The 16,998-nt window shown below is 33.3% G+C and overlaps 1 protein-coding gene across 1 annotated transcript; it reads right to left on the bottom strand.

Moving 5' to 3' along the window:
- Nucleotides 1-9,581: 9,581 nt before the first annotated feature.
- On the bottom strand, nt 9,582-16,201 carry LOC131846313 (phospholipase A1 member A-like). Its single transcript, XM_059195587.1, has 2 exons — nt 16,060-16,201; nt 9,582-10,525 (listed from the first exon to the last, which is right to left on the bottom strand). Exons 1-2 carry the CDS (start codon nt 16,172-16,174, stop codon nt 9,612-9,614), a joined length of 1,029 nt encoding a protein of 342 aa, XP_059051570.1. The 5' UTR covers nt 16,175-16,201; the 3' UTR covers nt 9,582-9,611.
- Nucleotides 16,202-16,998: the final 797 nt, after the last annotated feature.

Genomic DNA, 16,998 nt, shown 5'->3' with positions numbered 1-16,998 from the left:
GATATGCACTACATCTATATATGTACTACATTTATATATGTTTTAGCATACCGCTTTACTTCCTAAAGTCGCGGGTTCGATTCCTCACACGGCACAAATATTTATATTCATGAGTGTGATTGTTTGTATCGGTTTGGGTGTTTTCTATGTATGAATTTACAAAAAAAAGTATTTAGTGTTTGTATCAGTGGTCCAGTACCCATAGTACTACTATTATTATACATGTGTATATGCAGTTCATACATACATAGTGAAGTTGTATAAATAACTAGCGTCAGACCGCGACTTCATGCGCCTCACTGTGGTTGCTGCATTGTTGCAACGCTTTACTGTTACCGTAAAAAAGCAGGGAATTCTTCAGCGGCGCGTGTATACTGTGTTACCAACCCTACTATATATATATATGTATATACTTATTACTTACATGCAGTACTTGTATAAATAATATAAATAATGTGATATGATGTGACGTCTGTGGTACAGGAGTTACCATTCCGGAGCTTTAAAGTGTCATGTTTCAGTAACTTGAAATTTCGATGCCATATCTCTTCATTTAAGCAGCTTGGCATTTTGAATTGAAATAGGTAAGATAGAAGTATCCACGCAGAAGTCTTGTCCCTGACGGGTCTAGGTAGCGCACTTTAAAAAAGGATGAGCACAGTAGATCTATGCAGATCGCTGTGCTACAGGTCTTAGCACTTGACCTAACAGGTTTTAGAGCTCAAAACCATTAAAAAAATTCAAACAGACGATTTTGTATACCATGGTAAAAATATATATATAAATAATAGATCAGGAAATGAATCAGCAATCTGCAAAACAGGCCGTTGATCTTGTTATCGTTAAGACCATCTCTTTTCATTCCTAGTGGATTTACAAAAATAAAACTGAAATGCCGGGAAACGTGATGGGCACAAACAAAAGGTGAGTTTTATTGCGTCTCTCTGGCGGGTGATCTTCTTTAATATTTTTATAAAATAGCGAAAGCGGCACGTACCTTCTTGTTCAAATAAAAATTTCCATCACGTGCTTGCCAGAAATCTCTAACTCGGTGTCTAAAGAGCTTTCTGACGGTATTATACCTAGCTCATCTTTATTTCCACTTGGGTTTAGTGATGAAAGACAGCGGCTTTACACCAGCTGCAGGGAATAGGATTACCGTAGATTCGAAGCTTCGTGATGTCGGCCACGTCTGCGAATTATTTTCCATCAGGTGGGTCTTATACATAATCTACTGACAAACGTTTCTATTGCAGACGCAAATTTTTATTCAGTACTTTTGTTTATTATTGATACGATTTTGTTCGAATTTCGAATCTAATATTGTTTTCTAATTAACAGTTTTGTTTATTATGGATATAAAAATCATAGCCATAATAAACAAAACTGTTCGAATTTCGAATCTAATATTGTATTCATTTTAAGAGTTTTGCTTATCGTAGATATGATTTTGTTCGAATTTCGAATCAAATATTCAATTTCTATTCAGCTTTAAAATAATACAGGCCAGTGTTTTATCTGATAGCAAAATATACAGAATATTGTACATGATTTGTAATATAAACGTATGTACAGTGAAAAATAGCGAATGGCAAAAAAATACGTATTAAAATTCGACAAGCTATTTAAAAGAATTAAAAGAATAAGAAATATCCGGACAGCGATTTTAATTCAGTTTGCATTTACAACTGTCAAATGGGAATTGTAGTCTTATGTTCCAAAGACACAACATGTTTTATAATGTTAAATACATTGTTTATTTCATATATTATAACAATTTTCTCATATATCTTCTACGTATATATCGAAAAGTTATTTTAGTTATATATAGATAATTGTCATCTGGATATCCGCTGGACTCCTTTGAGTTATAACACAGCTGTAGTCAGCAAACACATAATATCTGTTCAGCAACAGACAGTCATGATCACGTAACACAGCTTAAAACGGAACGTGGCATGCTTCGGCCTGTGCTCACAGAGAATTTGTCATTCTCACTCTTGCCATTTAATGACTCCATTGAATATTTTATCATTTAAATTATGAATATTGAAATCAAATCAAGAATCATTTATTCATGTAGGACATTTTAGGCGCTGATTTGTTTATACTCCTCAGTACAAATAATAGAGCCTAAAACGGAACGGGTACTTCATAACTATAAGCTACAAATATATAGATATGTATTAATTTCAAACTGAATCAAATCTGCCACTGTCAAAAATATAATAAAACTCGCTTAGTGGTTGTTGCTCCGAAAATTAGAAATGTTCCAAGGATTACAAGTAATGGAAATATATAGCTGAACTGGTTACGAAAGGCAATTATTTAGAAATTTTATACTTTTCTTGTCTTTATGCGGTTTCCTGGAGTCTCGAGTCAATTTATAGAAACCCTGCAAATATAAAGTTATTCTGCAGAACTGGAAATTCCGTGGTTGATTTGTTGTTGAGCGTAATATACCAGATGTATATTACAGTATACCATAAATAAATTTATTTAGAATGGTTGTTTTAAATGGATATTTTTTTATTATGCATGTAAATGGAATGATGCACCTGAGCTATCGGTTTACGCTGGCGGACCACCAGTGGAGGATGATAAGATGTGAATGAGGTTAGGTTGTTCAGGTCTTTTTGGCAAATGGCAATTTACCACAAACCCACAATTTACCCTGATAGTGGTGATTGGAATTGGTACATAGCAAGAAATGGAGTTATTATTACACGTTACTAACAATCTCCTTCCCGACAATGGATGATATAAAAATGGTGCACTCGACTCCGTTGGTGATATGTGCAGCGAGAAACCAATTGAAGAAGATGGGATAAAATTGAAAACTGGTCAGTCAATCATGGAGAGTGATCGAATAGGGTGGGTACTTTTTACCATCAGTTGAACGGCGGATGTTATGTTATTATTTGGTTTATTCAATTCCACTTAACTACAAAGCAAACGATGTAATTAAACATTCGAAATATCTTGTTGGATTTCGTGAGAGAGTTTGTGATTATCTTTATAAAATCCAATTTACGTCATTGCCACTGGGGAGAGTGGCGCTGTGATCGCTCGACTGTGACATTTAATCTGGAGCTGTCGCTCGAGACGGTCGTGTTTTCTGAGCTTTCAAATAGTTATAGAATAATGTTATTCGGGATTTACAATTTATCTAGTTTCCTGAATAAAATGTATATCCTGATAGTTCTAATACTAGATATATAAGGTAGGTAGATAATAATGTAAAAGACATTCATAAGAGGTTATAATATCCTACATGAATATATGAAAGAATTTGATATGTTAAAATGTAGGGCACCCAAATGTCTTGTACATTTATAGGGATTAAATACTTTTTTTAATATAGGTACGTTGAGATATGTTGATTTTTAAGTCTTAGATGGTAAAAATAGTACGAATGTTCGCCAATAATTTAAAAATACACATATAGTATTGTCAGCCTAAATTGTATTCATTGAATGTTAAAAAATATATAATTTGAATGTATGTACTTATATGAAATAAGAATTATGTTAGAAATTAGTTTTACTGTAAAAATATCTTTAGTATATTATTTAATTAAGAACTTGATTAGATGTTTTCTAAAATTATTAATACTGTATATTGTATCAAAGGCCACAATAAGTAAATATACAAATTTAAACGGGCAATTAAGCAAAAATATTATTTTTACAACAATTTCCTCATAATTAAGGGCTCGCTAAGGACGCCTATTAAAGCCACGAGTTCACTTGTAAAAAATGAGTAGGTGCTGTTGTATATTGTTTATAACATACTACTAAATGTTATAAACAATATACAACAACATACAGGGCAGCCTCGGTTTCTTAATATATACGTATAATAAACTACTCTGGATAATTCACACAGCGTCATCTAGTCCCAAGTTAAGCAAAGCTTGTGTTAACGGTACTAGATAACTGATACAAATACTTAGATTTGTTTGTAAATACATACATAATATACATAGAAAGCACCCAGACCGATACAAACAATCATACTCGTGAATACTAATGTTGATCAGCATCGTGCGAGGATTCGAATCCGCGATCATCGGAAGTACAGTGGTGTGCTAAACCGCTAGACCATTGCAGCCGTCAAAAATAATATATTTTTATAACATATAGGTTTATGTATACGTTTAAGCAGTAAAAGAATTGTCCAAAATCGAGGCAGAGGTCCTGGACTATTTTGTCGTAGTAGTTTGTTATAATAAAATCCACTCTGTCTCTCTTTACAATGTTAGTATAGATATACCAATAATACCATAAATGATATACCCAACTTTTTACATTTACTTAATAAAAATCACGGGATCTTACTACCACTTTTCCCGATATTTCGACAGTGTTTCAACCATCATGACTAAACTAAACCAAATTCATAAAAAAAAGCGGTAAGAGCCCGTGATTTTTAATAATTGTACGTATAAATAATGACTGCGTCAAAAAAACATTATAAAATCCAACTTTGTTATGAATTTCCATAGTCCCAATTATATGTTTTTGCGTACTATTTCTCATCGAGAAATCAGTTCAACAACCCTAATTATTCAAGGGAGCGGATCTTTTACAATATATCTTATAGAAATTAAATCTTATGAAAATTTGCTTTATTTCTAAATATTGTGTATTCAGCTTAAGGCAATTCTTTCTTAATGAACGAGATGCCTATAAGAGTATTAGGTAAATACTTTGTAAGCGCTTTTAAGAGTACAATGTAATTAAATAAAGTCTATGGGATACGGGCAGTTGCGTTTTATTTTCGTGCTTTCGCAAGATTTATGTTCACGTTATTATGGTGGTTTTTCAGTTTCATTTTTATCTAATATTATTTTTAGAGGTTCTGTTTACATTCTAGTTTTATGGATATTGGGATTGTCATGGGGATTAGTGACTCAATTACTAGCAATGTACGTTGTAATGTCGATTTTCTCGTTCTCCTCCTGGAACCTATATTTACTCCAATCTCTCATCACGATTAAATACTGCTGAATGCGCCTCGGTGACCTGACCTCATGCTCATCTTATTATTCTTTTAATTTTGTTGGATTTTGTTAATTATAAATCCAGATAGAGTAATCTGAGGTACTGATTTTTGAGATATAAGGAATGGTACATCCGCTTAACTAATGGTATTTGCCGGTGGGGTACTAGTGGTGAATTATAAGGGGAACATGATTTTAGGCCAGTTAGCACATCGTGGCTATCGTGGCTATATATATAGGAATTAATGATTGCCATGGTTGGTTGCCGTACAGAGGTCGGCCTAAGATGGTACATGTGGTACCACTTCTTCACATTACTCACAATCTCCTCATAATTTATTTCAACATAGGTCTCCCCGTATATTAGACATAGTTGTTTTGTTATTGGTGTTTTTATGACTAGAAAAAAATTGATATTTTTTGTGTCTGCCAGATTCGAACTCAGGTAAAGTATTTAAAGGCATTTAAAGTTAGATGTAGATAACGATAGCGATTGTTGAAAACTAATCTCGACACTCTCTTTCTTAAAACATATTTTTATATCATTTATAACACTGGACAATTCACACAAAGCCATTTCGTCCCAAGCTAAGATACTAGATAATTGGTAGTTATTTTATTTGTAAATATATACACAATATATAGAGGAAACATCCAGAATACTGCGAGACAAGCGGTGTACTAATAAACCTCTAGACTACCTAAGCCGTCATGTACATCAATTTAATACAATAGTGGAGCTGCAGGGTTGCCAACCTCTGGTGGACATCCAATTTTATCAGCGTGAGCATCGATTTCATTTTTACCCTAGAGTCAAAGATGATTAGGCCTATCCCAAAATCACCAGGGAGGCAGTAGGGCCTGGAGGTAGCTTGCAGTCTATTTTCTGCATGCCTAGATGGAAGGTCTTATAAATGGGCTTCATACTAGTTCTTAGGCGAACGACTGCGTTCCGATGGTCTCGGTAGTATGTTTGAGAAGTCATACCGGTAAGAATTCGGTAATCCCCATCCGTCTCTATACTGGTGGGCCACAATGAAGATCTTTCTGATGTAAAAAAGTATGCTAAACTGCACTTAGCCTTTTACAAAGAAATAGAAGAATCTGATAAAATCTGGTATTTTACCACAATTTGGTTCTCTAACCTGGACGAAGTTAGAGATCACCTAATTTGGACTGAATACGAGGATTGTCCTACGGTTGGCAGCCCTGTCGAGCTTTTATTTACTCGTGTTGTAACTGTCGCTACCACTTGTTGAACAGTTTCTTAATTAAAACAGAAATTAAGTCGAATCCCTCGGGTGCTGTAAACATTTTTCAAATATCTCACTTATAGTTTAAGACAAATGGAGGCCATAAATAAAAATAAGTATACACTTACAGCAGGCATTAAGTTATAGAGCTTTAAGAGGTCGTTTTATATTCAAGAGACAAAAATATATGTGTCACAAGAGAGACAACGCTGCAATGTAATGCATTCGTAGAGCACTTACTAAGACATGCCACTTACGATGCACGCCAGTGTTTTCGCTTACATTGTTTCTGAAAGGACCCATTTAGATATTACCATCCACAAATAGAAATAATATATATATTATTCAAATAAGCTAATATTATACCTAATATATTAGTCTTAATATATTATTCTCAATTCATATACTCCAATATTCTATATTTTCATAAAAATCTTCACTATTTCCGAATAACATCAATGTCCATAATATTAATTCTAGATTTAAAGACAAACTTGCTGTCCTCAAGTATCGTTTAGAAAAAGTCAATAGGTCTTTTATTGGAATAGGTATAAAAATTTACAATAAGATACCAAAGGATATACTGGACCCTTATATAAATTTAAAACATCTGTTAAATCATATGTACTGAATAAAGCCTATTCCTACTCACTAAACGATTATTTGAATGACGAGCATGCATGGCAATAGTTTTTCATGCGCGAGATTTTCATTTACACATAGACACATATATAAATATACATTGTAAATTAAAATTTAACGTCCATAAGTACCTAAAATATTCTACATGAATAAATGATTTTTGAATTTGAATTTCAATATATTTTTTATGTATGGTGCACCCTCCTGCGCGACGAGCACGTCATAGCTTTTTTTATATGTTGCACTATTATGAATATTAACCAAATGGATACTAATATAATATTTCAAATTCTAAAATGACAAACGTGGTAGGCAGTAATTGTTCATACACAGGTTTTTTATTTAATGTTAGACATAGACACTTATGTAAGTATACCAAGGTGTAAACAAACATGCATTTAAAAAAAAAAATTGAGTTTCTTGCCAGATATCGTAAAACTTGGACGGAACTTTTTTTGCCAGGTAGCTGATGCAATGAGTAACTTGGCTAGTTTTATTTTAGAAAAAAATCATTTTGGAAAAATAAAATTCCACGCGGACGAATTCGCGGGAACAGCTAGTAAATTTTATATTTAACGTATTATTTACCCACAACTTAACAGTTATTATTCCCATTTTCCTGAGATTAGAAAATGGTATTCCACTGATAAATCAGTGGATTCTTGCGTTATTATACTTAGGCCTATAAATTTCATATCTGCAAGCAATAAAAGTAATATAATGTGAGTGGATTATAACATTTATTGGTATAGAGGTCCAATATTACATTGGATTCCGCCCGCGGCGACAGTTCGGGAAAATTGTATGGCCTTATTTTCGATGTAGCAACGCCTCACTGGAAATATATGACCATTTTAGCTCAAAAATTTTTCATTTATGTCTGTTTGTGTTATAGAAAAATATGTACCTTAATTAGTGTTTTTATAGAAATATACCCAGTAATTTCGTTGTAAATCATTATCCAATTTAATGGTATTAATAAATGAAATGTTATGTTGAAGAAGAAAAACATAGGCCTCGTTAGTTGAAAGATGCAAAACAATACATAACAAAATCAACCTTACTGTAAAATTAATTAGGTATTTGATACAAGGCAATGTGACTCGAGCGCTGTTGAGAAATAAGCTGATACAAAATAACAAGTGCTAAAAGTTTTACTGTTAAATAGTTCATTAAAAAACGAACAAAAAAAAACAATAATAATTATCCTCAACTTAAGTTATTTTAATTCTATACTCGCTATTAAGAGGCTTAAATCAAGCCACCTGGAGGTTGTTGCTCCCAGAGTTGATGCCGGGGCAAAGGGACTCCGAGGCACCAACTTTCCACCTCCTTGGGGTGACGTGGATGACCAGTCATTCATTAAACTATCATGTTGACATTTTATATATCTATAGACAAGTGACATGTGAACTCCATAATATCTAATTAACATTTGTATTCAAATGGATTGAAGAGGAAATCTTGAAACAGACAGTTAGGCACCGAGGCCATGTACGTCATGCAACGGCCTGGGTGAAGGTAATTCCACATGAATAATCCCCTCAATCTTCCTCAAATTGTCATGCATAAAGTAGTTATATTATTTAAGTAGGTTTATTATTTAATTAGAGTATAATTTTATTTTCTATAATGATGACAACTACTTTGGGTTTAGAGCTGTATATGCTATATGTTAATAAAATAACTCATATATTAGGAATATATAAGATATTTTAGACAGACAGATATTATAGATGGCACCACGAATATAAACTTTAATATATGACGACTCAGATCAAAATTGTGACATACGAATTATTGGCCTACGAAACCTTTTCTATATAGTATACTAGCTGTCACGGCAAATGTTGTTTTGCCTTAAAATAAAAAAAAAAAATAAATAGGAATGGACTATATGGGATGAAAAATAGATGTTGGCCGATTCTCAGACCTACTCAGTACGCTCACAAAATTTCATGAGAATCGGTCAAGCCGTTTCGTAGGAGTATGGGAACGAAAACTGTGACACGAGAATTTTATATATAAGATATTGAAACAACAGATAATTTTTTATACATTTTACTAGTATTATATCTATTTTGCCATCTACTCTTTATTACTAACTCATATAATAAAATAGAAATATAAAAATATAAATCAAATCAATCAAATATGCCTTAGTTCTTCAATTGACTATAAATAACAAAGTACATTATTATAAAACTTAAAAATAATAGGACTCGTTTACAATATATTTTATATGTACACTCTTTGGATGAAAAGGCGTATAACCTATTTGTACTTATTACAAATATCACTTTTGTATATCTAAATAATGCTTTAGACGACTATCTATGTTGGCTATAACTTACATACATTTTGACTCACTTATCACTTTCTATATCACGCTGTATTAGATTGATTAGAAGAGTCCTTCTTTATTAACATTATTTCTAATGAATATTATTCAATAATGTATTGCAAAGTGCAATAAAGAAAATAATTATTTTGATTCGCTTATAATATTATATTGAGCCTCTACTCAGGACTTTGTCTGGGTGACCATTATTAACTGGGATAAAAAGTACATATCCTTTCCACATAGGACTATGCCAAAAACAGTTAAATTTAGAGGAATGATCGTGAAAGGCAACAGACAGACAGGATTACTTGTCTGTCTTTATAATTATTTGAATTGATTTATTTATTTTGATTACGGTCCCAAATGATTACTGTTTAATATCATAACCATCAGTAGAGAAATAGTAGACGCCAGTCGCGGTACCAGGGTTCCAGAAGCCAGCCATAGTAATATCATTCCTTGAACAACCTCCTGCCTTATAATCCTTATATGTATCACACTTATGAGCCACAAACCACTCGGGATGACTCACGGTTGCTGTATACACGTCAATACATGTCCTATGGTTGCATTTCGCTGCTTTAGACGAATCAAAAATACCAGGAATCCATGGAGTACCACAATTGGGTTGGGACGCGCCTTTCTTATTCACAAAGAAATCAACATCTCCCAAAACGCTAGTCGTTCCTAAACCACCAGCATTACAATGATAGACCTCAACGTAATCCGCTACCCCTGATCTAACTTGCTCTTCGATAAGACTGTTGGAGAAACACGGTCCAGCTGGATCCAAAGCTGTGATTCTGGATATTCTTTCGTTAGTCATATTGATGAAGATTTCTCCAGTTTGTCCGAGCATTTGGCTTCCTAAACTGTGTCCAATGCAGTGCATATTCTTCGGGGATATGCCCGCCTTCCTCAATTCAGATAACATTTTAGCCAATGCTTTCCCTATATAGTGAACATGTTGAACAGAACGTTCATAGCTTTTTATATATCCATGTTTGTTGTTAGTATATTGAGAATGATCTAGAATAATCAGATAACTGTTTGGATAGTTTCGGAACGTGTTTCTGATTTGTTCTTCAGTTTTCTTAGTGATGTTAGACTTGTATCCAGGCACGAAGATAATGAATTTCTTGACTTTGTCCAGTTCAGGTGTTGCGAGGATTCCCTGGGCGGCGTTGTCAATTAGGTAAGTTCCAACATGGTTTCTTGAGAAGTCGTAGAAGTAAACGTATACGCCACTTACGTCGAGGTTTAGATCTTTGTCGTGTCTACCTGCAAATTGAAATGAATATATATTTTAGTTTAAGATATAACTAATTAAGATTTCTATCTGGAGTATATCTATCTGTACGTTACTGTTACGTAATTTTTTTATTTATGATAATGGTATGGTCCCTGCCTAAAGGCATACGCTGGCGGGGCGATGGTGGAGGATGATGAAATGAGCATGAGGTCAGATCAGTTAGCCCATTGTGTCTAATTCACCAGGAATTTATTACGAGGATTTTCAGGGGGAACCGCGGAGCGCGCGCTGCCAATTCTAACATGCTAACAATGGGATTGTTAGTCCACATTACTAGCAATCGCTGTGATATGAATGATTATAATGAGTATGAATTCGCCTGTGATAAATGTACCACGCAAAATGTGAGTGCATCATATAAAATTAGTATTTCAAGTACTTATTGAAATTAGTCTACCTTGAGAAATAATTTGATAGAAACTTTCATAGACTATTCACCCCTCTTAAGTTCTATTCACAGAGCAAATTGTTTATTAAAGTTCAATCTATCTCTACACTTAAAATTCCATTTACAGAGCAAAGAATAGTTTATCCTTTACTAAAGTTCTATCTATCTCTATACTTAAAATCATCAAAATTGGTTCAGTAAATAAGGCGTTAATAGATAGCAGGCAGATGAAGTTACTTCCTCATTTATATTATTTATACCAGCATGTATCTGCGACTTCGTTTGTTTTCTCGATATAAAAGATAAATATGGGCATATAGATACATATGTATGTTGATCTTCGTGTCACAATCTATCTTTACGTAAAATTACATTAAAATCCATCTGCTAAATGGTAGATAGACCTGTAAATCTATAACATTTGTAAAAAAAAAGGCTTGAGTGTTATTGTCAAACTCGTTCAAATTTTGTCAGATATTCGTTTGTCATGAATTCCAAAAGAAACTCAACGGGGCGTTATTTTTCCTTACTTTATTACACCCGGGGGGTTAGCACAGTGTTGTAACAATTTTTATTTATTTCTACTCCTGAGATTCCGCCGGCAAAATACCAACCCTATAGTCTAACTATTAAGGTTGTAATTACAATATTCTCAAATTATATACAGAGTTGAATAAATGCCGTTTTGAAAGTGTTCTCGGCAGTAATATAAAAAAAATAATAACTTGACGGTGTTCAGTGGTCTAGTTGTTTAGTACACCGCCTACTTCTGATAGACGCGGGTTCGATACCGCGCATGGTAAAAATATTTTGTATTATCATTAATACGTATGTATGATTATTTGCAGCAGTTTGGATGACTTCTATATATACATAACTAGCTACTCGTCCCGACTTCGTCCGGGTGTACATGTATTATACATATAAACCTTCCTCTTGAATCACTCTATCTATTAAATAAAATCGCTTCAAAATCCGTTGCGTAGTTTTAAAGTCTTAAGCATACATAGGGACGGACAGACAGCGAACGCGACTTTGTTTTGTACTATGTAATGATATGTAGGTAATGTAAATATATCTATCTATTTATCTCAGTTATCTAGTACCCATAACGGAAGGACTAGATGGCGCTGTGTGAATCGTCATGACATATTACTTTGTGGTATCTTTACCTATGTAAAGATACCACAAAGTAATAATAATAATATAATAATAAAAGACAGCTGAAGAGATTTCATCTTATAATAGTATAAGATGAAATCTCTTCCGCTGTCTGTTTGCTTAGATCTGTTAAATTACATAGTGGATTTTAATGTAGTTTTCAAGAGTGAGAGTAGTTAAGAGTGATTCAAGAGGAAGGTTTATATGTATACATGAACATCCTTGTGAAGCTGGGGCGCGTAAATAGTTATAAAGCTTATATATATTTGTATGAGTATCATATATGATGAAACACGAGCAAGATAGCAGACAACTGTTATATTACAGTGGATGATTTTTCGAAGAGGGCAACTCCAGGTCATTTTGCTAATATTATAAACGTGAAGGTTTGAGTATGTATGGATATTTGTTACTCGTTCACGCAAAAACCACTGAACGGATTTTTATGAAACTTTACAGTAATATAGCTTATACATCAGAATAACAAGGCTACAAGGTGAAACCGCGGGCACAGTTAGTTTATTATAAAATTTTAGTTGTCAAAAAAATTTCAAAGTTTGTGTATATACAGATTCGAACATGTAACCCTCAGAATCTTATAATTCGGTACCTATAGCAGTCAGCTATATCATAGTCTATATAAAGTTTATCCTTTCATATAGTGCCATATTATTATCAAATACGTTTATATAATTTATCTGTTTACATAGTTATGTTAGAAATAGAAAATAATATATACCTGAGGAAATTTTATTGCTCATTAAAACTATATATATGAGATATTACGACTCTCATCTCAGATGGGGTAGGCAGACATTTTGCTATGGTTTATAGATTCAAATATACTTTCAGGGGAAAGGGAATTATTAGTAATGTGGACTAATAACCCCATTACAAACAATATACCAGATCAAGTTGACCTACACGCGGTTCCCCCTGGAAACCATCGATACAAATTTCTGGTGAATTTGCCACGATGGGCTACCTGCCATGACCTTATGCTTCATCATCATCTTATCCTCCACTGGTGCCCCACTAGCGTAAACCGTTAGTGCAAGCTAGTGTACCATTACATTATCATCTATTAAAAAAATATATATTTATTGTGGTATATACCTAATTAATATTAGTCTGTGTAGAAATTTTGTTTAATATTTGAATTAAAATAATCGATCATATGTTAATAATCGAGGAAGATTACTTATATATATCTTCCTCGTACATATGTATGAATAAAATAAAAAATCTCTTGTTATTGAAGTTGGGTAACAAGAATAGGCAATTCGCATCACAATTTGCGCTTGCGTGCGTTTTTTTATATGCGTGTCCGCAGCTCTACTGTAGTATTCTTTATACATACAAATTTACTAGTTCTATATAATTATTATAGTTTTAAATTCTATATATTCGAAATTACTTCCTGCCCATCATCAAAAATGGAAAAAACATATTGACAGCCTCAGTGATGTAGCGATGTAGCACGCTGCTTTACTTCGATGATCGCGGGTTCGAATCCTCTCACGATCTAAACATTTGCATTCACGAGTATGATTGTTTGTATTGGTCTGAGTGTTTTCTATCTTATATATAAAATTCTCGTGTCACAGTTTTTGTTCCCATACTCCTCCGAAAGGGCTTGACCGATTCTCATGAAATTTTGTGAGCGTATTGAGTAGGTCTGAGAATCGGCCAACATCTATTTTTCGTCCCCCTAAATGTTAGGGGTAGTCCACACCTAATTTTTTTTTATTTTAAGGCAAAACAACGTTTGCCGGGACAGCTAGTAATATTGTATGTATGTATTTAAAAAAAGATGTATGTAAGTATTTATTTTGTATGAGTTATCTCGTATCCATAATTAAGATCTGCTTAGCTTGTGACTAGATGACGCTGTGTAAATTATCAAGGGATATTATTATTATTAAACACTCAAAGTAGATTCATTTTTTTTAATTTAATATAATGTTATAGGTACATTTCGTATAGAGTACTTAACGCTGGTATCTAAGTCTGCTGCCAGCAGCTTGGCTTGCAAACTATGTTCCAGCTTGGTATTTAATAAGACAGCGAAATCATAGAGTGGAAGGAATTTAGTCCCTAATTAAATTAAAAATAATTTATGTATGTAGGCATTTTATGAACGTCAAATTTTATGTATTAATATTTATTCCCTATAGTCCATTTCAGTTAAGAAGAACTGGCAAGAACTCAAATTAAATTCCTTTTTTTAATGCCAAATCATTTCAATTATATACTTACATAGTTTGTACTTATGTTATGATGTTACTTAATGAAACTTATATTTTAAGCTGTTAATTAAATATAAATAAAAAAAAAATCTGGGGTAAAATTAAAAGGGATGGAAGTTTGTATCGAATTTCGTTTTCATTAATTTCATTTCATTTCTGATGGTAGAAAAATGAAACATTTAATATTTCTTCTTTATTTGGTCAAGGTCACTATAACATTAGACATAGACTAACATGCAGTGCAACAGTGCCCTCTCTCTCCCCCCCTTTTATATATATATTTTTGGTGCCACTGAAAACCAGCTGTATGTTCACCTAGGACATACATTAAAGCTGAGTGGAGCCATTTCAGTGCATTATTGGATGTAAAAAATGTTTATTTTATGTTTATTTTTTAATTATGGTAAATTAAGTTTAATTATATGTACATTTAATTTGCTCTTTTTTTTTCGTTTGTTGTTTATATTGTATTTTTACATTGCGCTGAATAAAATATTTTTCTTTCTTTCTTTCTTTCTTACATTAAGTAAAATCCCGTTTTTGGATTCGTTCCCTCGAATACATTCCAGGAGACCAGAATTAGAAGGTATTAAATACATTCTGTATATCCTTCTACTCTATGATACGTTACATTTTTTTATAGATGATAATGATATGGTGCATCCGCCTGCGCTAACGTTTTACGCTAGCAGGGCACCAGTGGAGGATGATAAGATGAGAATGAGGTCAGGTCAGTTAGACCTGACCTCTTAATAATATTATTTTTGAGTTCCAAAAAAGGAATTATTATTATTATTATAATTAATTGTAACCCGTGACCTTCTGTGATTTTTGTTAATAAAAATACATACGCTATATCCTTTTTACTATACTATCTTCATGTATTAAAAAAATATATTAAGGGTTTTGGGCTATCGTCTATTGTTTGGGCTATTGTCAGGTGCTATAAGACCTGTAGCACTGCGACCTACATAGATCTATTGTGCTCGCCTTTACCTTCATGTGAAATTTCAATAGGAACCGTACAGTCGTTTAGTTGTAAAAAAAAAAGAATAGACAGAGCACTATCGCATTTACAGTACTAGCTGACCACCGCAACTCCGTTTGCGTTTTAAATGTCAAGTAAGTATTAGATAAGATATTGTGTTGAAAGTTACTTGACATTTATCATTATACTAGCTGTCCCTGCAAACGTTGTTATGCCATATAAATCAAAATCGCTATTAAAAATAGGGGTTGGTGATAGAAGGGTCAAAAATTAGGTTTGTATGTATTTTCAAAGCCACATTATAAATAATTAAATTTTCTCTATAAAATAAAAAAAGGGGTGGCTTTATCACTTAGGCGTATGATATAAAATAGATAGTAGCTGATTCTCAAACCTACTGAATATACATATATAAAATTTCATTAAAATCAGTCAAGCCGTTTGTGAGGAGTATGGTAACTAACATTGTGACACGAGAATTTTATACATAAGATTTTGCCCAATTTATATAATATCCTTTTAAGTTATAGCCTATGTGTTATTCTATTGTATAAGCTATATTACTGTAAAGTTTCATTAAAATGCGATCAATAGTTTTTACATGAAAGAGTAACAAACGTCCAATCTTCCATACCATTCATACTCACAAACTTTCCCATTGTGCATTGCATTTCATAAAAAATATAAAGCGCAATAAAAAGAAAAACAAAACCTTACATTTAATTAAATTCGAACGTAACGCTATCTGGAAGGGTCCATATTTCTCGAAGTCGCCCCGACCCCAGCCGTAAACGGAAACAAATAAACATAGCAATAAAAAGACTGTTCTCATTGTCACAACAAAAAACACATCGGTCCAGTGGATAGATTAACTTCAACTGAGCGAATTGAGTCGTGTTCATTGCCAGCTTGTATGAGATCAGCTGGTTGGTCGCTGACGTTGGATTACGTATGCGGTGACACCATATAATGTTCTGTTACGTTTTACAGTATAAAATATATCAGTACTACAATAAGCAAGACAGTTGTCTATGTGGATACTTTGTGACATACTTTGTTTTTTATCTTGGGGAAATCCGTTATCCGTCAGGAGACTGCTCCTATCGGCTAAAACCTCAAGGTGTACCTCTACCGCTTATTGCCGGAGCTACGGGTGTTCAAGCGTTCTTCGGCAGCTCCAACGGCCCATTTCAATAGACGGGCCACTAATCTTCTTCAGGAGAAGTAGTGCTGGGCAGCAGGGCTGCGATGTGTGACAGATTTTACACTAACTCTTCATTTTCGTGTTTATAATATTTATAAGATGGTACAACATTTCAATTTGTCTAATGAATAAAAATAATATCAGGACAATAACACAGCGCCATCTAGACCCAAGTTAAGCTAGCTAAAGCTTAAGTTAAAGTGTTATGAATACTAGATAACTGATACATATACATAGATATTTTTTTTTGTAAATACATGCATATTATACATAGAAAACAACCAGACTGATACAAACAATCATACTCATGAATACAAAATGTTTGTGCCGTGCATGGAATCGAACCCGCGACCATAGGTCGTAAAGCGGTGTGCTAGACCGCTAGACCACCGAGGTGGTCATAAAACAAACCATTATGTGATAATAACCTACTTATTGTAGCTTGCGCATAT

Source organism: Achroia grisella, unplaced genomic scaffold (genome assembly GCF_030625045.1).
Source record: "Achroia grisella isolate CSIRO2021 unplaced genomic scaffold, CSIRO_AGI_Agris_v1 utg509, whole genome shotgun sequence".
In the NCBI taxonomy this organism is placed as follows: Eukaryota; Metazoa; Arthropoda; class Insecta; order Lepidoptera; family Pyralidae; genus Achroia; species Achroia grisella.
Note: the sequence above shows the minus strand (reverse complement) of the source record. Positions and strands in the feature narration are given on the sequence as shown.

Coding starts and splice junctions, on each gene's coding strand:
- LOC131846313 (XM_059195587.1), bottom strand. CDS start 16,174: ATGAGAACAGTCTTTTTATTGCTATGTTTATTTGTTTCCGTTTACGGC. Junction 10,526..16,059: donor ACGTTCGAATTTAATTAAAT/GTAAGGTTTTGT, acceptor TTCAATTTGCAG/GTAGACACGACAAAGATCTA.